The 21,887-nt window shown below is 41.7% G+C and overlaps 1 protein-coding gene across 2 annotated transcripts; it reads right to left on the reverse strand.

The window, feature by feature from the left end:
* Positions 1 to 453: 453 nt before the first annotated feature.
* LOC311106906 (solute carrier family 35 member F6-like) lies at positions 454 to 21,211 on the reverse strand. 2 transcript variants are annotated; one of them, XM_084149293.1, is made up of 6 exons: positions 21,005 to 21,211; positions 10,622 to 10,694; positions 10,130 to 10,301; positions 9,253 to 9,468; positions 6,026 to 6,136; positions 454 to 2,386 (listed from the first exon to the last, which is right to left on the reverse strand). In XM_084149293.1, the coding sequence occupies exons 1-6, from the start codon at positions 21,079 to 21,081 to the stop codon at positions 1,908 to 1,910; spliced, it is 1,128 nt and encodes a 375-aa protein (XP_084005419.1). In that variant the 5' UTR covers positions 21,082 to 21,211; the 3' UTR covers positions 454 to 1,907. The 2 variants fall into 2 exon arrangements, with proteins under 2 accessions (XP_084005419.1, XP_084005418.1); XM_084149292.1 differs by lacking the exon at positions 21,005 to 21,211 and adding an exon at positions 10,884 to 11,067.
* Between the last annotated feature and the right edge of the window lie 676 nt (positions 21,212 to 21,887).

Below are 21,887 nucleotides of genomic sequence, written 5' to 3' on the forward strand. Positions count from 1 at the left end.
AGGAAACAGAGTTGACCTTAAAATGAGAGACAGATGTAAATGTCACTAATCACATGAAATAAATACATCTTCAGAAATGACTGTCAAAGCAACAAAATAACTAATGTTTTAAAATGATGGTGGAACTTGGACACATTTTGGGATTAAGTGGGTTACAATCTTCCTAGAAGTGACCCAGGGTTGACGGAGGGACATGTCAAAATGCTGAATTTGAGCACTTTAGCAAACCTTTATTCATATTAAAAATCTGATTTATGGAATTCTCGATATGGTCTATACTAAAGGGCACTTCATAAAAATGCTATATTGGTGCACAATTTCTACTTAAAACAACAAAAGGGACACAAAAGGCATTATTTTCATGGAACGACCCTCTAAGTATAATACAGCACAGAACTCAAGTGCTAAAAACATTAGCAATTTTTTATATTTATTTATTCTTTATTTTTTTTTAAACATTTAACTGAAAACCCTCTCCATTTCCACTTTTTTGAGCCAAGTTCAATACATCCAGTCAACGTTGTTCACATGGCACTTTAAATCACGAATCGCGAATTTACGTCTTAATCAAAAAGGTGCTACATAAGTCTTACAAAAACCTAAATATGAATCTTGGTCCTGAGAACAGTTCCCTTTCACTTACTGAGATCTTGGTAGGCTGCTCAACTAACTTATTTCATCTATGGCTTAGCCTTAGGGGTAGCGCCAGCCATATTCACCCACGCTACTCATTGATAAAAAAATATGTACCAAGAAGCATGGGCTAGTAATAGACTTTATAATCAATTTTTTTTTTTACATGTGATAATGTGTCAGTCAATTAATATATCCAGAACAATTGCAATTGTTTGATAATAAAACAGGGAAAAATGTCACAGGTAAAAGCATGCAGGAAATATTGAATCATAGATCCCAAATCAGACTTGTGGTAGTGCAATGGTAATGGCATTGGTACTCACACAAGGTCAGTCATTCTGTAACAAGTAGTCAGTGGGGACCATTTCAGCTAACTTTTAAATGTGTGGTTTAAATTCAAAGCCCTAAAAATGTACTAAAAGTCCAATGGATTACAAAGTACAGTTGAAGTCGGAAGTTTACATAAACTTAGGTTGGAGTCATTGATACTCGTTTTTCAACCACTCCACAAATTTCTTGTTAACAAACTATAGTTTTGGCAAGTCGGTTAGGACATCTACTTTGTGCATGACAGTCCAATGGATTACAAAATATTTCTGGCAGGTCACTAGTGATACATTAGTAAAATGTACAGTGCAACAATGAAAAACAATGTAAAAAGCATGGAACCAACAGCCCACTGGTGCCATATGCAATATCTTGTCTAAGTTACTACAAGTCCATGATTTCACACCAGGGGAAATCAGAAATAAGAGGTCAGTATAAATGCCAAGGCCGTAATACTGAACCCAAGCCCATTTTCCCAATCGAAATACAGCGGTGAGATCCACCAAACGACACTGGTCAAGACCAAAGTATTGAAATTAAATCAACCCAAAACGAATGTATTACCATTTCCCAGAATCAAATATTAGTTAAAAGTGTAAGAAACCACAGTAAACCCATATATATCAATGAACACGGTACTGCACTCTATCAAACGATGTTATGCTTAACCTTTTGGTGATTTATAAAATGCCTGCCACCACTGACACATTTAACCGATGCTGCAACAAGCCGTGAGGAAGGCTATTCCAAGATCCTATCAACATGTCACCTGAAATTTACAACCAGGAGTTAAAAATAGTTTTAAAGATATTGTCATGTACAGTTATCTGAGAAATGTGTCGTCTTCATGTCATACACACATGGTGTGGAGTGCAACAAGGTTATGTTATCTCCATGTCATACACACACTTTCAGCATGTTGCGAGGTCATCATATCAGGTCAGTTAGCTCTCTTCCTGCACCCTTCCCTCGTCCAGCAATCTCGTCCTCTCCGCTGGGTTGCCTTCCTCCTCCTCCACCATGCTGGCGCAGCACGGAATCCTTGCAAGCAGGGGGCGATGAAGCCCATTATACAGCGCCGCACCCACCAACAGCACAATGAAACCCAACACCTGTAACCCATGGAACTGCTCCCAGCCCAGAGCCAGACTGACCACCCAGATGACCACGGTGCGCAGGCTGTCCAGCACCATGCGCGTGGTGGCACTGATCTCCTTGGTGACAGAGATGCCGGCAAAGTTGAAGAAGGCGATGGACACTGTGTTGCCGAGCAACGCCAGGATGATCATGGGGTTGTGGCCGATCTGGCAGAAGGCGTCCAGCGCGTCCTCGAGGACGTGGCGGGGGTTGTTGCTGAAGCTGCCCACCGGGATGTAGAAAAATGGGATGAGGAGGAGCGAGAGGATGAAGAAGCCAAAGAACCCTGGAGAATGGAGGAGAAGAAGAAGGGTGGAAATGAATGGAGGCAGGGTGAATTACTAAGGGAGTGGTCAAAATTTAAACAATTGTTACCTGGAGGAAAATGGAGGAGGGTCGTGCTTTTTCAATTTCAGTTAGGGGGAGGGTTCAGTATTGTTTTATTTAGTCCAGGGGAGGGTCATGTAATTTGTGATTTATTAAATGTCATATTGCTCAGTGTTTGAGAATGTGTTGGTTATTATATCTCGATGTGTGCCCGATGCTGCCCCTCATCCCTGATTCTCTGCTGGGCGCACAATATCAAGTGCACCTAGTGTGGTCTCAATCAAATGATCCATAGCCTATACTATAGACTTTAGGCCTAGGCTAAATGAAGAGCATGCTCAGAGAAGGACAGGGCAAAGTTATATTTCTACGAAAATGTACTTCCTGAGTTTTTGCGCTGCTGGGATGGTGTATAGAAAACTTGGCTACGCTGCATTACACACTGCAATGGATAGGCGTTCCCAATCATGAGCCCTGGCCTGCCCAGCTCTTGCTGAGGTAAACCCTTTTTTGCTGCCTAACCAATGGCTGTGCTGTGTACAGTGGCACTTCAGGAGGCGAATCAAAGGCTTCTTCCGAAAATAATTATATTGCTATAATTGATTTGAATAAAAACAAATGTTTCTTTGCCCATAATGAAGCTATTTATCTGAGTTATTGACCTCCCAATAAGCCATATTAGAGTAATTTACATAACTTAAATTACTATGAAGCAGCCGCGGAGATGGAGAGTGCATGGGTGCTGAAAGTATGTTAATTAATTTAAACAGTCTTCAATTGTATTTGACTTTAGGCTACTAACAATAAGAGGGCTTTGTGTTGGAAGTTACTTCTTCCTATTCAAGAAATAAGAGGTATGCCTACCTGTTTGACAGACAAAATTATAGTCTACAATAAAAAACAACAACATTTTAGTCATTTAGCAGACGCTCTTATCCAGAGCGACTTACAGTTAGTGAGTGCATACATTTTCATACTGGCCCCCCGTGGGAAACGAACCCACAACCCTGGCGTTGCAAGCGCCATGCTCTACCAACTGAGCTACAGGGGACTACAATCCATACATTTTGTCAGCCAATTCCTTCAGTCACCATGCACTCCTTAAATATCTCAGTGTCAGTGAAGGGCTTGGTGTGTTACGTTAAAACCAGGGCTCAAATTGAGGGGGTATGTGAGGGTAAATGGCTAAAAGCATGGGCCTACACCTTGTTAGCATAAGATTTTTTGAGAAAAAATTCAAAAGGCACTCGCACATCTGAGCTATCTTTTTTTGCAGGTGCATGGTAACAGTTGAATAAGATGAGAAAAAAGAAGAAGCCAGCACACTGCTCTTGTTAGTATCACCGCTCTTTAATAAGCTTTACGTATAGGCCCTGAGGCCTTCGTCAGAGCTTTTGTGAGTTTTAAAACATTAGCACCCTTATGTAAACATAGCTCCACCCACATCCGTTCAATGCATTGAATGGGGTTGGAGTCGAGGGAAAATAAGTAAGTGTTACCAAATATAACAATGTGCATTTCATAAATATTAGAATAAAGTGTGTACATAAAACGTATTAAACATGTCTATAAAACCACAATGAGGACATCGACCCATCAAGCAAGTTTTCATAAATCATTGGGTACAGCGCAAGAAAAACGTCAGCGTAATCGGAAATGGTGGCATTAATTCATGTTCACATTTACAACATAACATACATAGGAATTTTATCATTAAGACCTTTAGGAAATAATGTCTGGAGGGTGAAAATCCCAAAACATTCTCTTTTGCTCAGAGTATTATTTGTATCACCTCCCCTGTCTGATATCTTAACTTTCTCTATGTCACAAAATCCCCCCCCCCCCCCAAAAAAAGGTAGAAATGTCATGTTTTTGGTCATTAAAATGTACTGCGACTGGATAATCCCTGTCGTTTCTCCTGATTGAACATTTATGTTCACTAATTCTCTGTTTGAGAGAACGAGAGGTTTTACCTACATAACACAGCCCACATGGATATTTAATCATGTAGATAACATGGGTGGTGAAATGTTTAAAATAAAAAATTGACCTGATTATATCAAGCGATCTATAATGACGATTTAGTCTGTAATGCTTTATGCTAGAAACAAGCTGTAAAATGGGAAAGATGTGATTCCGATCCATATGGGATATCTTTGGTTTGTCTCTATGATATTCAGAGACTGCGCTACAACCTTCTATAGCCGAGAAGACAAAACAGTTACCTTGCTTGGGAAGTACAGTAATGTTTGATTCTGTCACTATCAGTTGACGTTCAACATTTCAACAGGCTATTAAACAACATACTAACGCTAAAATCAGTCAGGCACAAGCCAGGTAGCCTAAATAAATTATTTAGGCTATATTATTATTATTATTATTATTATTTCAAGGCTATATATAGCCTGCCATTTAAGAAAAACATTGTGAAGCATTTGTGACAGCTACAGGCTGGCAGGAGCGCTCAGCATTTCAACAACATATCAACAACAGCACTTCAACAACATGCCTATACATTTCTCATTTAGGCTATATAAAATGAAATATTTTATTTATTTATAATTGAATAGTAATTAAATGAAAAATGTGTTATTAGGCTATACAGTCATTCTACAGTGCCTTTGAATTCACAAGTTTGGCCAGTCTTTGGTTTGAGGATCATGCGGTGAGCTATGCATGCCTAGTTTAGCCAAGCAGATGCTCTTATATTCCCATGCCCAGTCAACACAAATCTATTTTATAACAATATCATGGAATAAAATAGAATACGTTAGAAAATTATAGTTTTAGGGCATATAGGCCTACCTGATGATATACGGCTGCTGTGTATTTTTTTCTTCTTCTCTAATTCATTGATGATCAGACACTTCAGTTGTAACTGGTTCGGTTGCGCTACATTCTTACAGTTGATAGAAAACTTTCGCACTGTTCGAAATTTAGACTATCCTATTTTTTAACAACTGAAATGTTTCTTCTGCATTTAACCCTTTCCAGTCATGTAAAATGACGTAGAACTGCATGAAATGCGTTTATAAAAAGGCTATTTTTTCCTCGGACCGCAAATAAGATGATAGATTGATGCAATGCTTTTATTATAATGGAGATCTTTTCACCCTTGTCCGCGGTGGTCTGCGAATCCACAACCTTCTGGCTACTTTGCCATGTAATGCTTACAAAACGAAGAACAGTTTCTGCATATCTAAGGTTCTGGTCTGTCCTTTATGCTTAATTATTATTTTGGGTATAGGGGATGGGCACTTCTTATTTCTATTTTTTTTTTTAGGTCCGATTTTCTCCAGGTATCCCGCATAATACATAACGTACAGTCCCTAATGATCTACAGACATTAGCACCATCTCAAGCATGAAATGGTGACAACACCACCAACATTATTTTTTTCTGTAGAAATAAACTATAACAGAAATGGTCAAATAGGTCATTAAGTACTACCTACACATCTGATTATTATGCTTGTGTTTCTTAAGACTGTAAGCTTCACTCTCAAAGCTCTACAAACACCATTGCTATATTCTGTACATGGAGTTATACATTAACCAAATGCATACAGCCATAAATGTATACAGTATGCTCACTGTACCTTCAGTGCCCACTGCCCGTAGAGGATGAACGTCATGCTTGTAGACAAACTTCTCCTCCAGAACCATCTGGACAGCAGCAATGACCTGGGCCATGATGATCAGAAGGTCACCTTAGGATTAGAAGAGATGGGTAAGGCCTTTGCATGACAGTTCCTCATTGGACATTTGTTTTAGCAAGATGTTGCTAGTGAGGGAAAACCAGTCTCTGTGGAAGCTAAATCGAAATAATCAAAAGTCAATAGACTCCAACTCAGTTGTGGGCCCTGTTTGAATACCATTCAAATGTATCCTTCCTTCCCATTTTCCTTGAGGTAATCACTGATTAGATGTGACTGGACTGGTGAAATCACTGCTGTGTAAAGCTTGCTTTCAACTATCCAATCATGAGTTAGATGCATCATTAATTCAAGTGTGGAAGGAGGGAAAGACATATTCTAAGACAGTGTTGGGAAACACTGTTCTAAGAGTATTCGAACAGGGCCCTACCTTTGTCACTGTAAGTGCCCACTCATTATCCTCTTAACAATGAGTATGTTTACATGCACACTAATAATTTGATATTAAACTGATTATGGCAGTAGGCAGAGTAGGGCTGACCCCATTTAGTCGACTGGTCGATTGTTTGATCGATAGGCTGTTGGTCGACTGAGACTCTTTTTAGTCGAGCAGTGGCAAATATATGAAAAAAATGTTATGGCACACGATTTTCTATAGGATTGAGGTCAGGGCTTTGTGATGGCCACTCCAATACCTTTACTTTGTTGTCCTTAAGCGATTTTGCCACAACTTTGGAAGTATGCTTGGGGTCATTGTCTTGTCTTGAGATGTTGCTTCAATATATCCACATAATTTTCCTTCCTCATGATGCCATCTATTTTGTGAAGTGCACCAGTCCCTCCTGCAGCAAAGCACCCCCACAGCATGATGCTGCCACCACGGTGCTTCACGGTTGGGATGGTGTTCTTCAGCTTGCAAGCATCCCCCTTTTTCCTCCAAACATTACGATGGTCATTATGGCCAAACAGTTCTATTTTTGTTTCATCACACCAGAGGACATTTCTCCAAAAAGTACGATCTTTGTCCCCATGTGCAGTTGCAAAACGTAGTCTGGCTTTTTTATGGCGGTTTTGGAGCAGTGGCTTCTTCCTTGCTGAGCGGCCTTTCAGGTTATGTCAATATAGGGCTCATTTTACTGTGGATATAGATACCTGTGTACCTGTTTCCTCCAGCATCTTCACAAGGTCCTTTGCTGTTGTTCTGGGATTGATTTGCACTTTTCGCACCAAAGTACGTTCATCTCTAGGAGACAGAACGCGTCTCCTTCCTGAGCAGTATGGCGGCTGCGTGGTCCCATGGTGTTTATACTTGCGTACTATTGTTTGTACAGATGAACGTGGTACCTTCAGGCGTTTGGAAATTGCTCCCAAGGATGAACCAGACTTGTGGAGGTCTACAATATTTTTTCTGAGGTCTTGGCTGATTTCTTTTCATTTCCCCATGATGTCAAGCAAAGAGGCACTGAGTTTGAAGGTAGGCCTTGAAATACATCCACAGGTACACCTCCAATTGACTCAAATGTTGTCAATTAGCCTATCAGAAGCTTCTAAAGCCATGACATAATTTTCTGGAATTTTCCAAGCGGTTTAAAGGCACAGTCAACTTAGTGTATGTAAACTTCTGACCCACTGGAATTGTGATACAGTGAATTATAAGTGAAATCTGTCTGTAAACAATTGTTGGAAAAATTACTTGTGTCATGCACAAAGTAGATGTCCTAATCGACTTGCCAAAACTATAGTTTGTTAACAAGAAATTTGTGGAGTGGTTGAAAAACAAGTTTTAATGACTCCAACTGTACATCCATTGAGAATTACAATAGCAATTTCGATAACCACTCAGCATGAAAGGGGAAAATGTTTCATGTTCTGATCCTGTGGAAATGTCATAAAAAAAGGCCTACCTGATTACTTCTTATCCCTTGTGCAAATAGCCTACAGCTGTGACTGTCTGTCCGGAGCGCACTGGCGCAGGAAACTCTGAGGGACCAGAATATTTTATACAATGTTGCAAGTTTGCTAGCATGAGCTTCAGGCCGGACCCAAGTTAATAGTTGATACAATGTTTCAAGTTCCTTGCAGACAGGCCATGTTTAGCCAATGTGATTTATAGGATTTATTTTTATTTTTAAATCAGGATATTTTCTACCGGTGGGCTGCAATGTTTTGGCTATTTTTACATATTGGCAATGGCAATAGAAGTTTTTAGATTTGTATCATTTTCATTTAGATAGAATTTTGATTGAAGATATGAACACTATTATAAATTAAATGTTCCACAAAAATGTGCATATGAAAATCATAACTGGCATGCAGATCAGTAGAGATTGTATGATAACTTGGCACTCCAAATGGAAAAGGTTGCCGACCGCTGGTGTAGCCTGGTTAGGCTATATTGATCCCTGGCTCCCTCTTTAGTAACTTGTGTATCTTTATTTTTAATTGCAGTGCTTAAAGCATCAGGCAAAGTAGCCTACATAGAGGTGATTTTTTCAAACATTGGGTGTGTCTATATATGGAAAAATACACGTTTGAACATTTCGACCAATCAATTGGTCGAAAGAAGAGACGACTCTCGGTCGAGCAAGATTCTTTTTTGGTCGGGGACAGCCCAAAGGCAGAATATGGCATTAATCTTGTAAACCCCTTACTCTGCTTTCTTATATCGGCGTAAGATCATAATCGAAGTAAACATACGCCGATTAAAACACTTGCTTTTCTGAGCACCTTTGAAATTATCACGAGTTAAAGCAGTGTATTTGATTTGCGTATGACCAGCGCAAGCTTCCTTCTTTTGCGCGAGTAGTGAGTTTGGAAAAACTGGACGTATTCATCTTAGAAATAGTTTTCACATTCAAACGTTATATGTCCGAACTCAGAATCAAATAGGCTTCACAAAAATAACATGGCCGCTGTGGTAGAATGTTTATTTTGATTAGAGATTTTCTGCATTTATCAAATTCCCATCAGGTAGCCTGATTTCAGATGTGTCCATGTAAACAGGATTTTTAAGGAAATCGTTCTTCTTGCAAAGCATGTAAACATTTAAATCAAACTATCATATTAATCTGACTATTCACAATAATCGTATTAACCGTACACATTGTGTTCTAACAGTCCTACCCTTGCCACTACAAGTATCTCCTTCCAACCCACTCTCTCTACCTTACCAGTGATCACCTCGCTAAGTTTGTGCGAGTCGTCCTTGTGTCCGCTCATGAAGTCAGCCAGGCCCACCACTATCAGGCCCAGGATGGTGACGAGGATGCCTGTCCACTGACTGGCCACCAGGCGGCGCCCTAGGAAGGCCACCGACAGCAGGCCCGTGAAGATGATCACCGCCCCACGCAGCATCTGGAAGCTGGAGGCGCTCGTCATGTTCAGGGCTGGGGAGAGGGTCACAGACAGAGCTTGGTTCAAATAGGGCGGCAGGTAGCCTAGCGGTTAAGAGTGCTGGGCCAGTAACCGAAACGTTGCTGGTTCAAATCCCTGAGCCGACTAGGTAAAAGATACTTAACGCTAATTGCTCCTGTAAGTCGCTCTGAACAAGAGTGTCTGCTAAATGACTAAAATGTAAATAGGATTTATTGTTTAAATAAGTCTGCCTGGAGTGGCAAATGGGCAGCGGTTGCACGTTGGGACTATTCAATTGGTTCAACAGGCAAAAGAAAGCAAATACTATTTGAACCCAGGTCTGCCGTCAGCACAAACTTTCACTATGACAATCTAGAGTTCTCGGTTATTGTGTTCCAGTTCCTTAATAAAATGGGAGATATATCACAGGAACTTAAGATTAGTTTGTAATTGTGCCTCTGACCATAATATGTTACAGCTCATTTTGACTTCCTCGCAGTTTTTGAAGAATACTTTTGAAGACTAGAACTTGGAAGCCCTTTTTGGTGTGAATTGTCACATTATGAAAATATTTTATGCAAGGTGCGAGGGAATTAAATGGCGGCTCAAGCAACGAGCAACATGCCCAGAAAACTCTGGAGCCCACTGCAATTCCCAATGAAGATAAATATCCAGGTTGTCGGGGTCACGTACCAACATACATGATGGAGGTAGCAGTCATGTCACAGAGGGCAGGGGGAAGGAAGAGGAGGGGGTTGAAGCTCTGGCCCGTGTTCATCTTGGGTGCTGGTCTCCGTCTGTCGTGACAAAGCAGCATGTGGAAGACAGCCAGACAACTGAGCTCCCCCAGGAACATCCCTACGGCCTAGAGAGGGAAAAGGAGGGATAGGAGAGAGAGAGGAAGGCAGAGGGGTAGAAGGAGAGAGAGGCAGAGGGGTAGAAGGAGAGAGAGGGGAGGCATGGGGGTAGGAGTGAGAGAGGGTTTGTGAGGAAGAGAGAGAGACAGACAAAACAAACAGAGGCACAAGGTCAGCACTCAGCAACCTACCCATCAAACACTAAGCAAGAACAAAATAATAATGATACATTTAATCCATTCAAAATGTTGATAAAGACACAAGTGATTTACTTAGGTCTAAGCTTACACATACAGTATGAATTTTTATTTTATTTGAAAGACTGCACCTGTACAAATGGGTGGGAAAATGTGTGTTCAGGGGAGTCTTTACAACCATTTGCGGAGAACATGTCAGCCCATCTGGGGGAGAAGAAGAGAGCGTTGATTAAGTTTGCTCAAGAATGTCACACCAGGCCTCCCGAGTGGCGCAGCAGTCTAAGGCACTGCATCGCAGTGCTTGAGGCGTCACTACAGTTAGGGGAGGGTTTGGCCGGCCGAGAATTCCTTGTCCCATCATGCTCTAGCGACTCCTTTTGGTGGGCCGGGTACCTGCAAGCAGACTTGGCCAGTTGGACGTGTTTCACATTGGTGCGGCTGGCTTCCAGGTTAAGTGAGCAGTGTGTCAAGAAGCAGTGCGGCTTGGCAGGGTCGTGTTTCGGAGGACGCATGGCTCTCGACCTTCGCCTCTCCCGAGTCCGTAGGGGAGTTGCAGCGATGGGACATGACTGTAACTACCAACTGGACATCACAAATTGGGGGGAAAAAAAGGGGTAAAAGTACCAAAAAATAAATAAAAATTATATTTCACTTATGTGTATTAAAGGAGTAAAAAGTTACGTGTTTGGTCCCATAGTCATAGCACACAATGATTACATCAAGCTTGTGACTACAAATTTGTTGGATGCATTTGCTGTTTGTTTTGGTTGTGTTTCAGATTATTTTGTGCCCAATAGAAATGATTGGTAAATAATGTAGTGTCATTTTGGAGTCACTTTTATTGTAAATAAGAACAGAATATGTTTATAAACACTTCTACATTAATGTGGATGCTACCATGAATAATAATGAGTGAGAAAGCTACAGACGCACACATATCATACAGAAAGTATTCAGACATCTTGACTTTTTCCACATTTTGCTACGTTACAGCCTTATTCTAAAACGGATTAAATAGTTTTCCCCACCCCCTCATCAATCTACACAAAATACCCTATAAATGTACAAAAATCTAAAGAATTAAATACATCACATTTACATAAGTATTCAGACCTTTTACGCAGTCCTTTGTTGAAAAACCTTTGGCACCGATTACAGACTTGAGTCTTCTTGGGTGTGACGCTACAAGCTTGGCATACCTGTATTTGGGGAGTTTCTCCCATTCTTCTCTGCAGATCCACTCAAGCTCTGTCAGATTGGATGGGGAGCGTCGCTGCACAGCTATTTTCAGGTCTCTCCAGAGATGTTCGATCGGGTTCAAGTCCGGGCTCTGGCTGGGCCACTCAAGGACATTGAGACTTGTCCCGAAGCCACTCCTGCGTTGTCTTGGCTGTGTGCTTAGGGTGGTTGTCCTGTTGGAAGGTGAACCGTCGCCCCAGTCTGATGTCCTGAGCGCTCTGGGGCAGATTTTCATCAACGATCTCGCTGTACTTTGCTCCGTTCATCTTTCCCTCTATCCTGACTAGTCTCCCAGTCCCTGCCACTGAAAAACATCCCCACAGCATGATGCTGCCACCACCATGCTTCACCGTAGGGATGGTGCCAGGTTTCCTCCAGACGTGACGCTTGGCATTCAGGCCAAAGAGTTCAATCTTGGTTTCATCAGACCAGAGAGACTTCTTTCTCATGGTCTGAGAGTCCTTTAGGTGCCTTTTGGCAAACTCGAAGCGGGTTGTCATGTGCCTTTTACTGAGGAGTGGCTTCCGTCTGGCCACTCTACCATAAAGGCCTGATTGGTGGAGTGCTGCAGAGATAGTTGTCATTCTGGAAGGTTCTCCCATCTCCACAGAGGAACTCTGGAGCTCTGTCAGAGTGACCATTAGGTTCTTGGTCACCTTCCTGACCAAGGCCATTCTACCCCCATTGCTCAGTTTGGCCAGGAGGCCAGCTCTAGGAAGAGTCTTGGTGCTTCCAAACTTCTTCCATTTAAGAATGTTGGAGGCCACTGTGTTCTTGGGGACATTCAATGCTGCAGAAGTCTTTTGGTATGCTTCCCCTGATCTGTGTCTCGACACAATCCTGTCTCGGAGCTCTACAGACAATTCCTTCGACCTCATGGCTTGGTTTTTGCTCTGACATGCACTGTCAACTGTGGGACTTTATATAGACTGGTGTGTGCCTTTCCAAATCATGTCCAATCAATTGAATTTACCACAGGTGGACTCCAATCAAGTTGTAGAAACATCTCAAGGATGATCAATGGAAACAGGATGCACCTGAGCTCAATGTTGAGTCTCATAGCAAAGGGTCTGAATACTTATGTAAATAAGGTATTTCCGTTTTTTTTTTTTAACAATTTGCTAAAATTTCTAAAAACCAGTTTTCGCTTTCTCATTATGGGGTATAGTGTGTAGATTGATGAGGAAATATTTTTATTTAATCAATTTTAGAATAAGGCTGTAACGTAACAGAATGTGGAAAAAGTCAAGTTCTGAATATACTGACCAAAAATATAGACGCATCATGCAACAATTTCAAAGATTTTACTGAGTTACAGTTCATTTAAGGAAATCAGTAAATTGAAATAAATTCATTAGCCCCTTATCGATGGATTTCACATGAAGGGCAAGGGTGCAGCCATGGGTGGGCCTGGGAGGGCATAGGCCCACCCACTTGGGAGCCAGGCCCACCCACTGGGGAGCCAGGCCCAGCCAATCAGAATGATTTCTTCCCCACAAAAGGGCGTTTCATTACAGACAGAAATACTCTTCAGCACCCCCCCCCCCACCCCAAACGATCCCGCAGGTGAAGAAGCCGGATGTGGAGGTCCTGGGCTGGCGTGGTTACACGTGGTCTGCGGTTGTGAGGCCGGTTGGACGTACTGCCAAATTCTCTGAAACGACGTTGGAGGAAGGTTATGGTAGAGAAATTAACATTCAATTGTCTGGAAACAGCTCTGGTGGACATTCCTGGACTCAGCATGCCAATTGCACACTCCCTCAAAACTTGAGATATCTGTGGCATTGTGTTGTGTGACAAAACTGCACATTTTAGAGTGGCCTTTTATTATCCCTAGCACAAGGTGCACCTGTGTAATAATCATGCTCTTTCATCAGCTTCTTGATATGCCACACCTGTCAGGTGCATGAATTATCTTGGCAAAGGATAAATGCTCACTAACAGGGATGTAAACAAATTTGTGCAATTAGCTTACTCCTGTCTATACAGAAATAAATACAATCATTCAAAATAGGCTACTACACCAGAAATGATTATTTGGCCACAGAGGATCATTAGCTTCTTAAAAGATTGTTTTAAATTGCATAGCCTACAGTCGGAAGGGGATGCAATTTGGGCAGCACACTCTGCAAATACCAAATAGATGACTGTTGAGTTGTGACTGTCAGTGAAAAGCAGAGCGACCCAGCCAGGCATATCGCAATATAAAAAAATATAATCGCGGAAAAACTGTTTGGAAAGCAATTGGCTATTGCTGTAAAGAGATGACAATGAAGACTACAATCTGTCTTTTAGTTATCAAAATTCGTAACTTAATTGAGCGAACAGTAGTCTATATTATTGGCACCTGCGGAGAACATCGGCCATATCCCTGGTGAGTGTACATATTAGTAAGGTCCCCGACCAAAAACAATCTTGGTCGACCAAGAGTCGTCTGTTCAATCCATTGTATTTTTCCATATATTGACACATCCTATGTTTTTTAATCAAATCAACTATATTCACTGAGCTTGTCTGATGCTTTAAGCACACTGTTTGATTAAATAATTAAGACACACAAATGACTAGAGGGAGTCCGACCTGCAATTGATTTGATTGTGCCGTGCCGGGATCAGACTTGCTGCGCGGTGTTAAAAAAACCTGACAGCGAGTGACTGTGACTAGCACCCGCTGTCGCTCTCTCCTCCCTGCTGCAGCGACCACCACAGAACATCAGTGTTCATCGCGCTGTCCGAGTTGCTGATGCTGCAACATAACAGCTATTTCTGAATGAAAAGTTCTGTTACTGAAATCCCTCATTTGTTTAGGAAAAACATTCCCTATTCCCTCAACCCTTGCTCTCTTTACGTGACACATGTATGCATCGCAAGCACGTGACCAAAGACCTATTCGCACGGGACTAGTATTACTAGAGAACGTTGGTTATGTAATTATTACTCCAGAATGTCCATTATTCCAGAGGACGATTCTGATGGGATTAGTTATTATTTCCAATAAATTGACAGTTATGACGAAAGCCTGGAGGTTTTTATTCTAGGCATTTATTCTAGGCGAAGGTACAGTATTTCAACATATCCAGGTGATAGGGCCACACTGATAACTCGAGCTTGGTTCCCAAGTTTCAAAACCATACCAAACCATCTTTGGTATAGTGTCGCCATAATATTTGAATTGAGGAAGTGTGATCATCATTAGGATATTTTAGCGATCCGCAGTACGTCCTAAATGCCCCCCAGGCTTCAGATGTGAGCTAAACAGTGCAATTGCACTTCAGATGCGTTTTAAGGCTATGGATGAGAACGTGAACTTATCATTTCCAAACGTTTAGGTCAGTTGTATGCTGCTGCTTTGCGATCTATTAACAGCAAGGGTTGCATTAAATAGGCTCAATATTTTCCACTGATGCATTTGCCAATATTCAATTCATACGCACAAAACATATAAACAAAAGCATTCACTGTGAAAGTTGAAAATTCTCTTGGTAAATAATGTGGTCTAAAGCTTATCATGAGATACTCTACCTCAGGCGAGCAAAACCTTGAGACTTCCTTAATATTAGATTTCGTGCACCAGCTGTTATTTACAAATATACACAGACCGCCACCCCTTGTCTTACCGGAGGCAGCTGTTCTATCGTGCCGATGCACCAAAAAACCCTGCCAGCTGTATGTTATCCATGTTGTCGTTCAGCCACGACTCTGTGAAACATAAGATTTTACAGTTTTGAATGTCCCGTTGGTAGGATAGTCTTGATCGAAGCTCATCCATTTTGTTATCCAATGATTGTACGTTGGCTAATAGGACTGATGGACTGAGGCAGATTACCCACTCGCCGTCATCGATATTTCTCGTAGCTGTCTATTTACCACCACAAACCGATGCTGGCACTAAGACCGCACTCAACGAGCTGTACAAGGCCATAAGCAAACAAGAAAATGCTCAGAGAGGCGGCGCTCCTAGTGGCCGGGGACTTTAATGCAGGGAAACTTAAATCCGTTTGACCTAATTTCTACCAGCATGTTAAATGTGCAACCAGAGGGAGAAAAAAAAACTCTAGACCACCTTTACTCCACACACAGAGACGCGTACTACTCTCCCTCACCCTCCATTTGGCAAATCTGACCATAATTATATCCTCCTGATTCCTGCTTACAAGCAAAAACTAAAGAAGGAAGTACCAGTGACTCGCTCAATACAGAAGTGGTCAGATGACGCAGATGCTAAGCTACAGGACTGTTTTGCTAGCACAGACTGGAATATGTTCCGGGATTATTCCGATGGCATTGAGTAGTACACCACATCAGTCACTGGCTTCATCAATAAGTGCATCGATGACGTCATACCCACAGTAACCGTACGTACATACCCCAACCAGAAGCCATGGATTACAGGCAACATCTGCACTGAGCTAAAGGGTAGAGCTGCCACTTTCAAAGAGCAGGACTCTAACCCGGACGCTTATAAGAAATCCCGCAATGCCCTCCGACGAACCATCATACAGGCAAAGCGTCAATACAGGACTAAGATTGAATCGTACTACACCGGCTCTGACGCTCGTCGGATGTGGCAGGGCTTGCAAACTATTACGGACTACAAAAGGATGCACAGCCGCGAGCTGCTCAGTGACACGAGCGTACCAGACGAGCTAAATTACTTCTATGCTTGCTTCGAGGCAAGCAACACTGAAGCATGCATGAGAGCATCAGCTGTTCCGGATGACTGTGTGATCATGCTCTCCGTAGCTGATGTGAGTAAGACCTTTAAACAGGTCAACATTCACAAGGCCGCAGGGCATTGATGGTTAAGGGCTTGTAAGTAAGCATTTCACTGTAAGGTCTACACCTGTTGTATTTGGTGCATATGACAAATACAATTTGATTATCGAATCAGTTATTGTTTTCTTGCGCCAACCACGAGCATCACCTGTCAAACTCAGACATTTCTCTCAAAACACAGGGATATCGATTCGCATGGGACTAGTATTATCATCGCCAAAAAACAGTAGGTTATTCTGTCTGGAATTGTTACTCTCCTGCCATGTAAAAATTACTGCCATGGCAGATTCAGACAGGACAAAAATTACAGATGTGGTGTTTTGTGCTCGAAGTTACAGGTCTGTGAGAGCCAGTAATCTTGCTTGTTTGTAGGTGACCAAATACCATAATTTGCAAATAAATTCATTAAAAATCCTACAATGTGATTTTCAGGATTTCTTTTTCTCATTTTGTCTATCATAGTTGACGTGTACCTATGATGAAAATTACAGGCCTCTCTCATCTTTTTAAGTGGGAGAACTTGCACAATTGGTGGCTGACTAAATACTTTTTCCCCCCACTGTAATTACATTACCCGACCTCCGCCAGTAAAACTAATCCCGTCCGAATAGGGCACAATAGGGCCTGACATATAGCATCATAATCACATCAATAAATTGGTTATAACAAACTCTGAACACATATGACAGCAAAATGGATGCAGAGGACATGACAAATAAACTCAAAACAGGGGAATATTTACTCGTTGCTCAGGAGGTAAAGGGAAAGTCAGATGTGTGGGATACATTTGACTAGTTGTGGAAAATACTGGAGATCAAGAAAAAGAAGGTGAGGAGCAAGCTCTGCGTGCATATTATGTGTGCCAAACAGGTGCTGTATAGATTACAATATACTTTTCCTGACCATCTGGAACAATGTAAACACTAAATAAATGATAAGCGCACCAGAGAGTTTGTTGTAATGTTTTTGGCTAAGCCTTTATTACAGCAAAGACTTAAAAACAGTCGCATTCATTCATGAATGCAATTTCTGAAATGGAACGGTTTACTTATTGTTTAAGCAAATTATTCAAGGTTTGCTTTATTTTTAAATCATGAATGACTCGTATGCTGTGTGATGACATGAACAAATGAATGATTGATTGATACAGTAGCCTATATACAGTGAGGGAAAAAAGTATTTGATTCCCTGCTGATTTTGTACGTTTGCCCACTGACAAACACATGATCAGTCTATAATATTAATGGTAGGTTTATTTGAACAGTGAGAGACAGAATAACAACAAAAACATCCAGAAAAACACATGTAAAAAATGTTATAAATTGATTTGCATTTTAATGAGGGAATTAAGTATTTGACCCCTCTGCAAAACATGACTTAGTACCTTGTGGCAAAACCCTTGTTGGCAATCACAGAGGTCAGACGTTTCTTGTAGTTGGCCACCAGGTTTGCACACATCTCAGGAGGGATTTTGTCCCACTCCTCTTTGCAGATCTTCTCCAAGTCATTAAGGTTTCGAGCCTGACGTTTGGCAACTCGAACCTTCAGCTCCCTCCACAGATTTTCTATGGGATTAAGGTCTGGAGACTGGCTAGGCCACTCCAGGACCTTAATGTGCTTCTTCTTGAGCCATTCCTTTGTTGCCTTGGCCGTGTGTTTTGGGTCATTGTCATGCTGGAATACCCATCCACGACCCATTTTCAATGCCCTGGCTGAGGGAAGGAGGTTCTCACCCAAGATTTGACGGTACATGGCCCCGTCCATCGTCCCTTTGATGCGGTGAAGTTGTCCTGTCCCCTTAGCAGAAAAACACCCCCAAAGCATAATGTTTCCACCTCCATGTTTGACGTGGGGATGGTGTTCTTGGGGTCATAGGCAGCATTCCTCCTCCTCCAAATACGGCGAATTGAGTTGATGCCAAAGAGCCCTATTTTGGTCTCATCTGACCACAACAATTTCACCCAGTTCTCCTCTGAATCATTCAGATGTTCATTGGCAAACTTCAGACGGGCCTGTATATGTGCTTTCTTGAGCAGGGGGACCTTGCGGGCGCTGCAGGATTCCAGTCCTTCACGGCGTAGTGTGTTACCAATTGTTTTCTTGGTGACTATGGTCCCAGCTGCCTTGAGATCATTGACAAGATCCTCCCGTGTAGTTCTGGGCTGATTCCTCACCATTCTCATGATCATTGCAACTCCACGAGGTGAGATCTTGCAAGGAGCCCCAGGCCGAGGGAGATTGACAGTTCTTTTGTGTTTCTTCCATTTGCAAATAATCGCACCAATTGTTGTCACCTTCTCACCAAGCTGCTTGGCGATGGTCTTGTAGCCCATTCCAGCCTTGTGTAGGTCTGCAATCTTGTCCCTGACATCCTTGGAGAGCTCTTTGGTCTTGGACATGGTGGAGAGTTTGGAATCTGATTGATTGATTGCTTCTGTGGACAGGTGTCTTTTATACAGGTAACAAGCTGAGATTAGGAGCACTCCCTTTAAGAGTGTGCTCCTAATCTCAGCTCGTTACCTGTATAAAAGACACCTGGGAGCCAGAAATCTTTCTGATTGAGAGGGGCTCAAATACTTATTTCCCTCATTAAAATGCAAATCAATTTATAACATTTTTGACATGCGTTTTTCTGGATTTCTTTGTTGTTATTCTGTCTCTCACTTTTCAAATAAACCTACCATTAAAATTATAGACTGATCATTTCTTATTATTATCTTATTCTTTCGTTATTATTATAAATATTATTAGGAACAGTCTAAAAAACAAATAATAGTTTTGTTTTGCCGGATGTCTAGCCTGCATTTTCTGTACATGACGACCAAGTGCTTAGCTTTTCAAATAGCTAAAAGCCAGTTAGTTGGAGTTTGTGTGTGTACTTCCATTTGTACCACCGCACTGTAAAAATATTGAGCGCATGCGGTACACAGAATGTGCGGTACCCCCAACGTTGCGTTACGGACTGCTCCATTGACAATGAATGGCTTCCGCCGGAACTCAATGAGTTTGATGCATCTGGTGGACATGAGGCGTCAGTCTCGTGTCTGCTCCGCACAGACCGGACAAGTTTAAACGGGCCATTGTAGTTAATTACCACGTTTCTGCGCTAAACTATGTAGAATATTGGCCTGTTGGAATCTACAACTCCCTACTACATCGCACAGTTCAGGCTTGATCTGATATATCTCTACAGAAACTGCACATCGAGCTCATAGAAAAATGGAATTCCAATAATTTAACAGATATCGGTCAATCAGTTGTTTAAAAATCAAAAAATAACCAACATTTTAGTTAAATCACTCAGCACTAGCACCTATTGACTTTTATAGTCCAATAGGCCTAATCAGTAGAGGCATGACTAGCATGTGAGTGTTCTCCTTGCTGATTCAATAGAAGGAAGGGATGTAGTAGTCATAGGGCCTCACAAAGTGATGATGCCGCCTTTTCACTCACACATCAGCAGTTTAAGCTCCATATCACAACTATGCCCAATTGAGTCACTGGTTTATTGACCAAATGTAGCTCTTGATCTGACAAAATTTGACATTCACACATTGCCAAGTCATAACATACACAGTTGGTCAAATCAACTCAAAGGGCCATCAAAAAGGGCTACCAACATAACCCAAAACCATTATACACAAGAAGCAACTGTTCTCAGCTCAAGATAACATTATCCTCAGTGAAGCGCAGACAGTGTAGGGTTTGGTTTCAGGTGACTGCTCTGGTAAGAAGCCCAAAAAAGTGGATGAAACTAGATCTCTATATTTGCTACATTGTCCCATTTCACTGAACAAGAGCAACCATGTGTAACATAAAGTATTCCAGTACAGCTGTGATTGATCCATACTGAGGGACTTTTGCCAGACTAGACCATCTCTTTGACAAAATGTTAAAGTTGATCAGGTGTCATTTCCACATTACATAAACAAGCACAGAGTATCAGAACTACGACCTATAAAACCAATCCACATACTATTTTGCATGACAGCAAAATAAGTTAAACTGCCGTAACTTACAGAAGGCAATTTCGAGAGTCTGATTATTTTGTGGCACAAAGCCATTGATTTGCTGAGGCAGCAGTGTCCTCGCACTTCATGACAAGAAATGAATCAACAGTGACGCAAGGCGCACGTGAAAGGTTTCCCTGTGTCTGGCATGTCTAGCAATTTCACACTTTCAAATGTAATCATACATTACATTTACACCTGAAAGTAAACTTACAGAATATCATTATCAACCATGTGTTTTTGTATGAAAAGGTATTCACAAAGATGGTGGAAATATATACCTTTCCCAAATGAAAAAAATACAATGAAACATCGCCAATTTAGACTACTGTAGATACAAATATATTGAGGGACAACTCTGTTTACCAGGAACAGTGCAATAAACAGGAAAAATATTGCAGCCTGATGGTCTAACCCGCATTACATTAGACGTTGGCTACATTGTAAACACCGTGACATCAATGACAACATAACTGAAGCGTTCACTTACTTTGCGGATAGCGTGTTGATAGAGCCTGTTGTTAGCATAAGACCCGCAAGAAATAGTTGATACTTTGTCCAAGCCATGTTGGACGTGCGAGAGGATATAATATACAATTACTAGAGACTTTGTTTCGAACACTTCAAGATGTTTAACAGCAACTGTTTGCACTACATCTGCCTAAAAAAAATGAAATCACATGACTTTGAGTGTGTCAGCTGACTGAGTGCGCACGAGCAGTGAAGGACGGTTTCCTGCTCGTGGGGCATTTCAGCCCTGAACAATGCCTGACAGGCAACTCTGTCTCCTGCCGAGTAGGCTACTTTATGAAGACACGGACTTCTTCTGTACGTTTATCTTGTTTAAAATAAAGCAATAAAATGCTTTTATTGAACACACATGCTGGCTAAAATATTTATAGGCTTCCACCACCTCCAAGCCCCTCCTACCTCACTGCTGGACTTTAACATTACACCACAGCCCCCAGGCTGTGTGTCACCTCCAAGATTCAACAAACAACGCAGCTAACTTGCCTAGTCTTGTGAGGTAGCTATTTAGCTAGGCAGTCTTGTTAACTAGGAGCGAACACATTATCTGTGCTGGTTGTTAGCTTGCATAACTGATATGTGTATAATTATAAAGGGACCCTTCATACTTTGTGGATAATATTAAAATGTACAGTGTGTGAGATCCATTCCTGACAGGCTGATCAGATTCAATTTCAGCCTCAGATTCTGCCTTTTAGGCTGTTTCATAGGTAGTCTAAGGCTCCTTGTAGACAGCCTACAAGACAGCATCCTGACTTATCAGCCTCTGAGGCTGTTATTGAATCTGATCAGCCTGCCAGGAATAGAGCTCACCCATTCTGGATCATATGCATCCGCCTATAAGG

The sequence above is a fragment of the Coregonus lavaretus genome (genome assembly GCF_964263955.1).
Source record: "Coregonus lavaretus genome assembly, chromosome: 31".
In the NCBI taxonomy this organism is placed as follows: domain Eukaryota; kingdom Metazoa; phylum Chordata; class Actinopteri; order Salmoniformes; family Salmonidae; genus Coregonus; species Coregonus lavaretus.

Excerpts from the sequence above, each read along its gene's own strand:
- LOC311106906 (XM_084149292.1), bottom strand. The coding sequence starts at position 11,002 with ATGCGTCCTCCGAAACACGACCCTGCCAAGCCGCACTGCTTCTTGACA. Across the intron at positions 10,302-10,621 it reads TTTCCCACCCATTTGTACAG|GCCGTAGGGATGTTCCTGGG; the intron begins GTGCAGTCTTTC and ends TTCCCTCTCTAG. Across the intron at positions 2,387-6,025 it reads ACGGGCAGTGGGCACTGAAG|GGTTCTTTGGCTTCTTCATC; the intron begins GTACAGTGAGCA and ends TCCATTCTCCAG.